The 12,741-nt window shown below is 49.9% G+C and overlaps 1 protein-coding gene across 3 annotated transcripts in view; it reads right to left on the reverse strand.

Moving 5' to 3' along the window:
* Nucleotides 1–3,301: 3,301 nt before the first annotated feature.
* CNNM2 (cyclin and CBS domain divalent metal cation transport mediator 2) overlaps nucleotides 3,302–12,741 on the reverse strand; it is a 119,803-nt gene continuing 110,363 nt past the window's right edge. For all 3 annotated transcript variants that reach the window (XM_071563116.1, XM_071563115.1, XM_071563114.1), the window contains one exon: nucleotides 3,302–10,857. In XM_071563116.1, coding sequence (XP_071419217.1) covers nucleotides 10,648–10,857 — 210 coding nt within the window. In that variant the 3' untranslated portion in view covers nucleotides 3,302–10,647. The remainder of the gene's footprint in view (nucleotides 10,858–12,741) is intronic.

Here is a 12,741-nt window from a genome sequence, read left to right on the forward strand (position 1 = left end):
GAAATGCCTGGTGCTTTGTGGTGCGTTGCTGAGATGTTAAGGGCTCTGCTGTAGTGGATGAAGAAAGACAGAACTAGTCTGTGGGGTCCCAGTGGGATGCGTGACTGGGGAAGAGGGAAACCATTTCTGGGAATAGGTTGTGTGAAGCACTGAGGAGCACTGGCTGTGGATTGGCTCTAAGGACATGCTTGGTCTAAGGAAGTGATGGTGGGGCATGAGGTTTTTGTTACCACCATCTGCATCAGCTGGAGAGGCAGGGGGAGGGCAGAGAGACATTTTGGCTTGACTACAGAGAGTGAGGAGAAGCTTTTCCGTGATGGGAAGGGCAATATCCCAGCCTGCCACTACATCCAACACTGTGTCCTTCCAGGGCTGTTTCCCACAGGCATTGCCAAGGGCCGCTGCACCCCCATTCGTGACGCATGTGCAGGGTGGCTCAGGGACACAGCATGGCCCACGCTCCACCAGGACCTGCAAACCTGGTTAAACAGATAGAAGTACCCAATGAAGGCCAGTGCTGCCACAGCACCAGCCAGCCTGGCCGAAGGCTGGGTCCGGGGCAGCTCTGAGCACTGCTCAACCCTCACCTATGAACAAACTGTTTGTGACAACTGAACCAGACCTGAGGATGTTCCCCATCTGTGCCACCACAGCAGGATATTCAGTACAAGGGCCCAAAGTGCCTAACAGAGAAGCAGCACTAAATGGCAGCAGCTGGTGGCCAACAATCAACACCTGACACTTCAGTGATTGCTGAAAACCCCAAACTCACCACTGGGACCCTGACATTTCAATTTTGGCTCTGGAGAGCAGCTGACATGTACTCACAGTAAGGATGGCTGCAAGAAGAGTTTGAGGGAGCCGTTCCCGAGCCCTTTCACCAAAGGCCATGCTGGGCTCTGCTATGTTTAAACCTTGTTTCTCCAAGTATAGCCACTTGAATTTTTTAAGCTTTAGCTCAGCAGCCAGGAAGGGGGTGTGGCTGCAGGAAGGGAGGTTTGGGGGCTTCCGTGCATTCCTCCTTCCGAACCGGTCAACACAAATAGCTCATTCCCAGCCCAGGGCTATTTCTGACTGAGATGGGGAGAAGAGTCTTCAGGGCTGGAGCAGCGGAAAGTATTTGACCCTTATTGCATGGTGGGAAAATGCAGGGCAGAGCCTGATGGACATGCAGGCATTGCTCAGTGCCCAGCCTTGTGCCCTCCTGTCCATCCTGCCTTGGCTCCACCATGGTGTGCTAAAAACCCACTGACCAAGAGCCAGGGTGAAGCCTCTCTGCCCAGCTGGCACCAGGACACAGCCACAGCCCAGGTTCCCACCTCTGGCAGGTGGCTCGTGGCACCAGCTGCTGCTTCCCAGAAGTCAATGGTCTGGCAGTACCCGTGTCTTCAGCTGCCCTGCAGAACCTCAGGAAAAGCTCCCACCACTCTCCCCACAACCTGTTCCCCACCCCAAGGGACAGGAATACTTTTCCCCAGCAGTGGTGGTCTCCTGCAGCAAGAGCCTAGTTGGAAACAATGTGACACAGGTCTGGAGACAGGCCTCACCCTGAGCTCTCACTGACCCTATTTCTGATCTCGCCCACCCTCACTGCTCCACAGAGCCAGAGGAGGCTCACAAGGGCTGCAGAGAGCAAACTATGCCAGGGCCAAGAGCCCAGGGCTCACTGCCCTCAGCCACAGCCCTGTAGACATTGTGTGTTGGGCACTGCCAGCAAGTACTTCTGACCTGGTCAGTCACCAGACCTGCTCCCAGCTCCTCTTCCTTTACATCACCTCTTCCCTCAGCAGGACCAGGGCTGCTGCAGCTGGAGCACAGACCTAGGATCAGGGTACGCCTGACCATGATGATCAAAGCCCTGTGCCAGTCCCTGAGCAGCAGCGATTCCAACCTTGGGCCTGAAGCCCCAGTACCTGTGGTGAACACGGATAAGGCACTTCTGTAGATGCAGAGCCACCAGCCCACCCCGCCCTGCCCAAGGGTGCTCACCTGCAGGACACTGACTCAGTGCCCACTGGGCTGTGGTGCCTGGCCACCAGGGGAGGTGCTACTGGAGCCTTGGGGACACGGAGCTGCCTTAGCTTTGGGCACTGCTCCTGCTGCGCTGCCACAGTTGTAGCCTGGACCTGAGCAGCCAAAACCCATCCCATCTCCCTGGCCTCTTGAACCCTCCCTTTCAGGAGCACTGCAGCTCTCCTGAAATGCTCCTTCTTCCTGCTACTCTGTTACACCAGACCCAAGCCCAAAGTTGGCCTCCACATTAATTCTACTTAGATCCTGGGTGGAGCATCCCACCACCCTCCATCCAATGCCACACAGGGGAGCAGAAGTCCTTACAGAACCTGCTACTCTCTCTGTCCTGCTGATATGACCATGGGGAGGGAGGTCCTGTGGGATGGGGCCACCCTGCAGCACAGGAGCAGGGACAGAAGTTGCACTGGGTGCAGCAAAAATACCCGCCATGGCTTGAGCAGCCACTGCCTAACTTGCTAACCCAGGGTTTGGCAGCTCTTGAGCTGAGCATAGAGGAAAGCCCAGTGCAGGGAGAGCAGCTGGGTGAAACAGCTGTGAGGAAAAGGGCTGAGGGATGGCAGAAGCATCATCTGGGTGCACCAGTGTGAGCTGGAAGTGATGCTGGGCAGGGGACTAAGCATGGGCTCACTCTCCTGCTCAGAAATAAGTCTGTCACTGCAGGCTCCACACAGCTCTGCTGCCCAAGTCCCAACATGAGGGGAGGAGCAGCAGCACCCAGTGCAGGGGGATGGACTGACTCACTCCACCAGCTGCTCCCATCCAACGGTGTTGCTGTTGTCGCCAGCCATGTCCCTCACTGGTGACCCCGCCACACTCCGCCTGGCAGGAACATGCACCACGGACAGACAGCATCTACACTTACAAACAAACATCATCTGTGGAGAGCAGGTTGTAAATAAGGGGTTTTTATTACTGGAAGAAAAAGACCCTCACCCTTGAGGGGAACTTCAGAAAGAGGAAGTCAGCTGCTTGCCATTGCCACCACCTTCCCAGCCAGACCCCCATCAGCGAAACCAGCACAACCCTCCCCAGCTTGAGGACTTATGGGCTCAGACCCATCAAAGCAAAGAGCAACACCTGGCTCTAAGGGAACAGGATCCAGCCTCTCTGTGGCTCTTGCAGTTGAGGTGAAGATTAAAGACTGTTGATGTGCCAGTAGCAGAGATCTGAGTCTGGGATCACCATCAGCCCCACCACCCACATGCCAAAATCTGTCCCTTGGAAATGAGGGGGGAGTATGGAGGAGGGAAAAATGCATAAACTGGAATGTTCAACAGAAAAAAAAATCATCATTTATCTAAAAAGAATAGAAATAAACAAAATGCTTTTAAACAAAATCACAAAATATACAAATAAATCTGGTACAAAATAAATAGGAAAGATTGGAAATCTACAACAAAATTGGAATAATTATAAAATTAATTCGTATGACAATCAGTATATGAAACGTATACACTCCATTCAGGATTTCAGTTGTGCTTATTCTGGTTTATGTACACACATGGAAATACTGTAGTCAGAATACTACAACTCTGGAAACCCGAAGTCATGTACAATATGATACAATTTGCAAAGACCACATAGGATGGCAGGTAAGACACAGGGAAGAGTCAGCTGGAGTGGCTGAGCAGGATCAGACAGGCATGAAAATGCACTGTGGAGGGAGAGCCACCATGCTCCTGAACAGGGAGACCAGGGCCAAGCCAGCAGCGGCTGGGACAGGGCTCGGGGCAGTCAGGAAGGACCCAACTGCAGGAGAAGGGTTTGGTGTGAGCCCTCTGCCTCCGGCTGCCAAGCACCAGCCACTCAGGGCTGCCAGGAACGTGTCTCAAGTATCTGGAGTTTCAGATTCAATGTGTTTGGCACCTGGGCACCTGCCCAGTGATTCAGGTATTGAGGCTGGCTCTGCTCAACAAAAAACATGCCAAGAACTCTGAGGTCCCTCAGCAGGGCCTGACCCTGAACTTGTTGTAAGACATCCTTGTGCTCATGGATCAAATAGTACCGGAGCACTGCTGCTGGTGTCCTGGTGAGTTTCCACTCTCCAAATTCCATGTGATCTCCGAAGAAGGCAGATTCCCTTGAGCAGCATCTCCTAACCTTAGTGTGAGACATGAAGACAGGATGGCTGCATCATCGCCCATTCCCAGCTGCTGGAGCACCTTCTCGCCATCCTGAACACTCAACCACAGCAGGAAGAGCAGAGGAACAGCCGCAGCGATGTGAGCACAGCCATCACAGAAGCCACACTGCTGAATCCAAACCAGCACAATGCAGAAGGACAGAGCACGTACCCTGGGTAAAAACCCACTGGACAAGACAGCCCAGCCCAGCCTGCTGGGACCTGAGACTTTAAAGCAGGGATGACACTAGAGCTGCTCTAGGCCCAGCCAGTCTGTCACTTCTGAGAACAGAGGAGCTCACCTGGAGCCCCTCACCCTCCCACAGTGATCTTTGGGCAAATCCAGAAGCCACACATTCAATATTGGCAATTCCAACTAAAGGCCTATGATCCAGGCATCCGATATCGACTAATTTCTCGGTTGCATTTGGAAGGATTTGGTACAACAGTGATGCAGAGAGGATAGAACACCACCTCCTATTATAAAGCTATGTGATCAGCAAACAGCTGAGATGGGATGCTACACTGCTTCACCAAGCACCAAATGCTGGGACAAGCCCTTTCTCCCCAACAAACCCTGCTACCAACTGACTGCCACACTGCTTCCAGGAGGAAAAGACAACAGAGACATCAAATCCATCTCTGCAGCATCAGAGCCACCTTTGCATATTTCAGGCTCACAACAGCTGACACACCTCCAGTCTGGCTCTGACAGGCCTATTCTGTAAAGTGCAGCCAAACCTCTGCTGTTGGGGGAGGATTAAATACCAAGCAGTTCCTTAGCCAGAATCTGTAGTGGAGGGGCAAGAGCAGCCAGGGCACCATGCTCTGCAGGATCTCAGCGATCAGCCCTCCTCAGAGGCAACCAGGGCCCAAATAAAACCTGAGAGGAAAATGACATTTTTCATCTGGAGACAGAAGATCAGCAGCTTTGAGTACCGTCATTTCCAAGGTGAAGAACTGCTATAGAGCTTGACTTCAGGAAAACAACAAGAAAACATCACTTTGACTGAATTCAGAGCTACCAAACTCAAACTCCACCTGCCACATGTACCGTACCACGGGCTGGAGTCTGCTTTCCTGCAATCCTTCCCCATCCCTGCAGCTCAGGGAAGGGCACTGGGATAGCCTGGCACCCCAGGTTTTCCCCTAGGGAACACCCTGGCCTTCCCAGGTTCAGCATCCAGCTTCTAATGGAACTGCAAATATGCACAACAGTCAGAAAGGCTTAACTGTACTGCCTTGGACCAACAAAAACAGCATCCCCTCACCTGGACACAGCCTCAAGGATGCAGCCATGAGACTAAACACAGAGGAACACAATCCAGCGTGAAGGCCTGGCTCAAGGACAAGAGCAAGACACAGAGCAGGGGGCTCTGCAGGAAGTAATGAATGTCCACACATGGGAGTGAAGCCAGTATCACCAGAGATCACACCAACAAGAGACCTGCCACTGATGGATCAAGTGTAACAGCAGCACAGGGTTGAGGGCAGCTCCCCAGACCAGCCTGTGGGGCAGTCTGTCCTCTCCACTGGCCAAATCAGGATAAAGGCTGCTCTACCATCTGCACCATGGAAAGATTCCTGATCACATTAGTTTAGCTTGTCATTTCACCATTGGGCCAAACCAACCCTCACTATTCAAGGGCCAGGTACTTGTTTTGGTCTACGGAGAGCCCCAGTGCAGGGCCAGGCAGTGGGGTGGGCAGCATTCCCAAGGCTGGACCCCACCAAGCCTTTCACCACATGCTGGTTTCCTGTCTCATGCCAGCTCCGCATAGTGAGGACACAGGGACCCCTCAAGGCTGAAGGGTCACCTTTGGGATGAAGCCTCAAATTAGTGTCAGGACAAGAGGTACTCTGCAGCATCCTTCCCCACCCCCAGCCCCAGTCCTCTACTGGTAATCCAGACACTGGGTAACTTCACAACTGGTACACAGGTACTAGTCTGAAAACCACAGATGTGTGTATTAGATATCATATAAAATATGGTACATCTTTCATGTGGGAATGATTTCTATAGAGAGCATAATTCTGCACAAGGAAGAGTTAGGGTTCCAAGGGGTCCTGGAGAACACAGCTCTGTTCTCCATCATGTAGGATACTTACACAGGATGCTCATGAGGAGATAGGGCTGCTCTTTGCCATCTGCACCCCCACACCCCTCAGCTGAGCTCTGCAGAGATCACAGGAAGCACCACTGCTGTCCAAGCAGCCCCTCACACAAAGCTACCTCTTTGGTTTCCTTGAGCTGATTTGAGCCAGAGCCTGACACCATCAGTGCCAAATCTCATCCTCATCTGAGCTGGGCCCTGAAGGCTGAGAAGCAGCAATGGGTGATGTCCATGGGCCACTGGGGCAACTCACCCTGCTCCCCCTGAGCTTTCTCCTGGTCTGAGGTGAGTGCAAAGGGCCATATCCTGAGACTCCTACTCTTGCCAGCTCCACCCACGCAAAAAGGCACTTAAAGAAAAGAAGAAAAAAACCCAAACAAAAAAGCCCCCCTGTAGTGAGGAAAAGGGAGTAAGTCCAGGAGAAGAGGGGAAGAATAGACCAGCAAGCACAATGTGAATGAGTAGCTGACCCTCTTCCAATGGGGCTGGGAACTGCACCCTTGGAGCAGCCAGCTCCAGCTGCCCCACCCATCAGGTCTCAGCATCATCGCATGGCAGATCACCGTGTCCCACTGTGGGATAACCCATCCAGACCTCCTCCAGGACAGTGGCCTTCAGCTGCACAGGGATTTCAGGAAGCGGGCAAGCTGGGAATAAAATAACAAGCGCTTTGTAAACTCTGGAGGGTCTGAGCTTGCAGTCCACAGAGTGGCCGAGGCAGTTTGCTAAGCCCACCCTGAGCCCCTCTCCTCTCAGAACTAGTGTGCTTCATATGATCTCCACATCACCACAGTCAGTCTTCTTCAGAGAAGAATTCTCACTGGAAAGCAAGAGCATTCCTTCCCTCTTTACAAAGATTTGGCAATACACAGAATTAAAAAAAAATAATCATAGTTACAACAGATTCAGGTTCATTTCATTTAAAGGAAATTCAACCAACAGGAGTGTAAAAGTTATAATTCACAGTTGTGCATTTAAGATATTAGTGTTGAAAACCTCACTTCAAAGAACTCTTGTGCAAAATTGTATTGACAGTAGAAACCATGGCTAGATGCCCTCCCAGCCTTCCCCGGCTGACAGGCCATCGCCCCCACCGCCTGCACCCAAAGGCAGACAGACAGACGAGGGGGACAAAGGTGGCAGCAGGAGTTGACATAGGAAGATGCAGTATCCTTTCTACAAGTCAAAGCCTGGCCAAGGTCTGAGGTCAAGTCCAGCGATTCCCAAAGCCACCAGCTGGTGCCCTGTGCCGTGGTGACAACCAACTGGCCACGTGTCCTTGTGGCACAGTGTGCGGCATCTGAGACCCCCTGAACACAGGCAGGCAGCCAGGGAAGCAGAGAAAGCAGCTCTGCTCGGGCAAGACACCCCTGCAGGGCACAGACTCAGATGCCGTGGCATCCCCACTGCCATCAGGAGAGCCGAGGCCCAGCACTGGCAAACACTGCGGAGATCCGAAGTGATCCTGAGCAGGGCACTGGGCTCCCCTGCCTGTGAGTACCCACCGAGAGGGCTGGGAACCCCTGCATTTGTTAAACAGTAAAACTGTAAATACCCTGAGAACAGGGAGACTGGATTTCTTCCCCTCCAAGGAGAGGATCATGCTTTATTCTTCAAGCTAATTAGCAGTAGCAGCTCCTAACCCCTCTGGGTCAGGTACACATTTTCCATATGAAACATCTATAATCAACTATTTTTCTGGAAATTAAGTGAAATTATTTCACTTGCCATTACTGGATCTGTACAAATGATGAAAAACAGTCATGCAAAAAATTGCCTGCAAATTTTGGAACAGTGCAGCATGGGCAGAAGCAGGAGGTATTTGCTTTGGGATCACATGGCTTTGGTTGGAAAAACTGGCGCTTTCCCTCCCCCTTTTTTCTTTTTTTTTTTTTTTTTTTTTTTTTTTTAAGGAGACAGACATTGAAATAAACCCATACCCTGCCATAAGAAGCAGAAGTCAGATCCAGGGAGCAACCTCATCCTGGAGAGAGCTGCCTTGACTTGAGCCTTCCCTCCTGTGGCAGGTTTGACAAAACGGATACTGCATCTCAAGTTCATCACTGTGTCAAACACTTCTGACAAACTTTTACATTCACAACACTAGATACAAACTGGCAAGGTGAGTCCCTCGCTGAGGACAGACGCTGTAACATCTTGACATTTTGCTCTTTGAGAAAGGTGTAATATTGGCAGCTCTCTGGGAACCACGGGACTTAGGTCAGCCCATGCTCTAACCGAACCATGTGCTCTCACCATGGTGGGCTGGTGCACCATCAGAGCAAGGATGGAGGCTAAGGAAACACTTTTAGATGGGACTCAAAAAAAGCTAATAAAAAGCTAAATGTGAGAGCAAGGTTTTGGGGAGCCCATTTTCCTCCTCACTGTGTACAAAAGTTAGATATCGTGCAATTTCTGTGCCCCCCTTGTGGGGATTTCATCCTCATGGGTGGCTCCAAGGAATATTGAACCCATCCCACCAGAGAGGAGAGCAAAAATTAGGGCTGCTTTCTGAAGCTGAAAGAGAGAGGAGGAGGGACACTGGCAGACCCAACTGGCTCTGATACCACAGAGTCCAATTTCCTGCGGGGAGATCTTGCAACAGATATTGCACCTTTCCAGCCACCATTCACATAGAAGGACCATGGGAACTTGCAGCAAGTGCCTTCCCCAGCCCATGGGCAAGAAAAACAGGGCAGGTGTGCTCTGGCAGTTGCATTTGGTGCTGGGGGCTGCCTTGGGTTACCCCCAAAGAGATTATCCAGGTGTAAAGAAAGGAAGAGAAATACTAGATAGGCAGAGGCCATGGCAGGGTTTTGAAACAGGGAAACCACAATGCCCGATTTATTAATCCATATACTGAGGGCAATATTCACATTTTGTTTGAGACATCACCGGAAGGGGGGAGAATTGGGGGGTAACCTTCTTTTTTTTTATTTGAGGACTTAAGACTCCCTCTGTGGGAGTGGGGAATGGGTGATACACAACTGCCATGGGGTGCCTCTTACTTGCACCCAGGTTTTTGGTGTGGAGGAACTGGTTTCTGCTGCCCAAGGCAGGGTGCCCTGTGCTGGTGGCAGCTGGGTGTGAGGCCCTCTGCTCTGCTACCACGGTAAAATGGCTGTTAAAAGGGAAAAGAGAGAAGGAAATGCACTAAATGCACTTAAAGGAAGGAATGTGGCTGGAACAGTGTGGAAATGAACCTCTCTGAATCCCTGAAGTGCAATACACTCGCATCTAGAAAGTTTTGTCAGTTCTTGGAGAGGAGAGAATGGTTCTCACTCCTCAGCAGAGCCCACTGTTGCACTGGCAGAGGTTTACTGTCACCTGGAGCACGAACTTTGGGAGTAATTGTAGCAGCATCTTTTGTGTTAATATTAGAGGGTAAAGGGGGGATGCTCTGGCCAAGGTAACAGTGTGCAGAGCCCTACAGCGTGGGAGTGCTTAAAGCCTTGTCATTTCAGGTGCACACGTTTCCTCACTATGCAATTGTCAGGAATATCAATGAAAAATCATCCACTTACTTCACTATGGAAAATTATGCCCAGCTTTCATTTCACGGACTGCAGTTTTGCTACTTAAATACTTTCCCCCAGTATCATCTTCAACATACACAAAGGGTTTGGAGGTTACAAAACTGTTAAGTGTAACAATGCTTTTGCCTGCTCTACAAAGAAACCTTCTGAAAATTAAAATATCATTAAATACCAAAGTAATCACTTCTTCCCTGAAACTTAACTGGAAGAATGAAATAATCCTCATTCCGTGGCCCTCCAGGTGGCTGAAACCAGAGGTTCCTTGAAGCTCATTCTTAAGACACAAGTAACATAAAAGTACCAGTTACTAACTTTTTCAACAGGGCAACAAAAAGGACCAGAAAGGGGTGAGAAGAGGCCTAAGGACATAGGAGACAATTCACAAAACCATTAACAGAGCCCATTTGAGGTTCTTGAAGGACAGAAACAATTTAAAACTCTGCAAAATACTTATTAAAAACATAACCTCCCTTGGAAAAATAACTGGAGGAGCTTTTAAACTTCCCCATATGTGTTTGAGGAGGAAAAACCCAACAAGGATCAAAAATACAGATAAAAAATAAACATAATTCTACTTTGCAAGAAGAATTTTTATCATTCTCAAGGGTGGCTCACCATTCCCAAAACACACTTGGGGCTTTAGTCTCTCTTGCTCCTTTCTTCCTGTTTCTTCCTCTTCTGCTCCCAGAATGGACGCAGAAGTCTTTGGTCTCAGGACACTGGATGCAGCACAGTGTTGCAAGCACATACTAACGGTGTTCACACTCAGGGAGGAGGCAGGAAGGAGCGAGGGCTGGTCCTGCTGAGGAGATGGGATGGGTGGGCTGTGGGGAGTCAGCTCCTAGATGGCTCCTTCGCTGTGCATACTGTGGTTGGGCTTGTTGTGAGTCACACAGTTCTGCTCATTCAGCAGGTTTGCTGTCTCATCTGGCAAACCATCATGCAGCTCCGTAAGAGTCAGTTCAATTTTAGTGTTTTCACTGTCCGAGGACTGAGGTGTTATGTCCATCCGGGATGCCATCAGGGCATTTTGGTACTGCTGTCTTGTGATCTGCTCCAAGAACAGGGAAGGGACAAAAGAGTCAGTCACACTTTTTGTGCCTCCTGTGGGACACAAAGAGAAAATAAAGTGCCCTCCCTTTCCAGATGAGCACACTTCAACCCTTCTTTACCTGTTTCTATACAACATCCCTGCGCTTTGCAAGTCTAGAGCATCCCAGCTCAACACTACAGCATGGTGACAATTCCATGGAGGGCGGGAGCACAGTGCTGTGTGATCATCATGCTGGGTGATCAGACTTACTCCTATGCAGAGATTTTTACATCAGACCTCCATTTCCCTCTAACCATGCACACTTTTAGGACCAGAACCAGAGATCAGTGAAGTCTTTCTCCAAACTTCAGTGAGCTCCTGGTGAGGCTCTAAGTGTCCCCATAGTGCCAAACCAGCTCAATGGTACAAGTGCAAACAAGTATTACTGTGCTTGTCTAGGCCAGCAAACACAGAGAAGCTACAGCCTTATATAGAAGGATATTTGATTCTAGAAAAGACTGGGATCTCCATAGAGATGAGTACAAATTAGCAACCCATGAAGTCTTCCACTGGTCTCTGCAAGAGCTGGCTGCACTCAGGAGAACAGTCATGACAGGAGCTGGCCTAGAGCACAGAGGGTCACTGCCCACGATGCCCCAGAGGCAAGAAGTCTATAGCCCTGTACACCTGCATGTGGTGGTGGAGGGGAGAATTTCTCCTGGAGCCACAAGCAACCAGCCCTGTGAACTGTGTTGGGTCAATCTTCCCAGCCAGGACAGGCAGCAGGATGCACTGGCAGCTCCACAGCAGCAGTGGGTTGTCTCAGCAGGCAGGAGGTGGCAGAGGTGAAACAAGACTTTTAGAAAACCGTAAGTTTCAGCAGCAGCACAAGAGAGGGACTGGAAATGGAGATAGTCAGATGGACCAGTTCACAACTCCAAAGCAAAATCCAAACATGCATGAGCAGATTGTGGCCCTCGTTTTACAAGGTATTAACTGAATGAGTGACCATGTGGCACAGTACATACTAATGCTGAGTACTCTGACCTATGTGTAAAGCAGAGTGATGCAAGAAGAGGTGTGCAAGTCTGACTGCAGAGACACCAGGACAGTTTAGCATTCATTAGCCTCAGTAGGAACACAGTGAGATTTGGAAGGACTCCACATAAACCAGCACAGGAGGAGCAGCTGCTCCGTACAGCAGATTAGTCACTGAAATTGTAGTGAGAATCACTTGCCCAGTGATAAACATCTGATTTAATCCTTGAAAGACTGAACCAATCACCAGTACACTTGCATCTCAAAGTTTTGACAGTGAGACTTTACTCTTCTTTTAAAATTTGGCTATGGAATAATCAATTTAGCATTCTAGTATGTCTACCCTATTCCACATTCTTAACATTGAATTAACTTTGACAGAAGTTGAGTTCACAAATCATTTGACTTGCATACAAAGAAACTGTTAATGTGCACTTGATTTAAGAAAAGCATCACGGTCAACTTCTGGCTATGCGATGCCATTTTCCCTGGACTCCCAGCTGGGCTGGAATTGCTGCCAGCATTAGCTGTTCCTGAGCTCAGCCAGATTTCCCAGCCCACAGGACTCGCAGACGTTTCAGCGTGGGATGCGCCATGCTGGGGCACAGAGCTGTATTCATGCAGCAACTCACTGGTAGTATGAGACATGAGCCTAATACATGTGAAGTTAAGATAAAGAGAAATGTCCAAGACTTCTCCAAGCAGAAGAAGGATGGCAAGTCGGAAAGTAAGATCAAGAACCCCAAACTGAAACCAAAATCAGAAGTGAATAAAAACTACAACCAACAGTAAGTATCTCATCCCTTAGGAAAGGACACTGTCTAGTAATGAAGGGTCTCCATTTCAGATGGCTCCAAAAGCTTC

The sequence above is a fragment of the Pithys albifrons genome, chromosome 9 (assembly GCF_047495875.1).
Source record: "Pithys albifrons albifrons isolate INPA30051 chromosome 9, PitAlb_v1, whole genome shotgun sequence".
In the NCBI taxonomy this organism is placed as follows: Eukaryota; Metazoa; Chordata; class Aves; order Passeriformes; family Thamnophilidae; genus Pithys; species Pithys albifrons.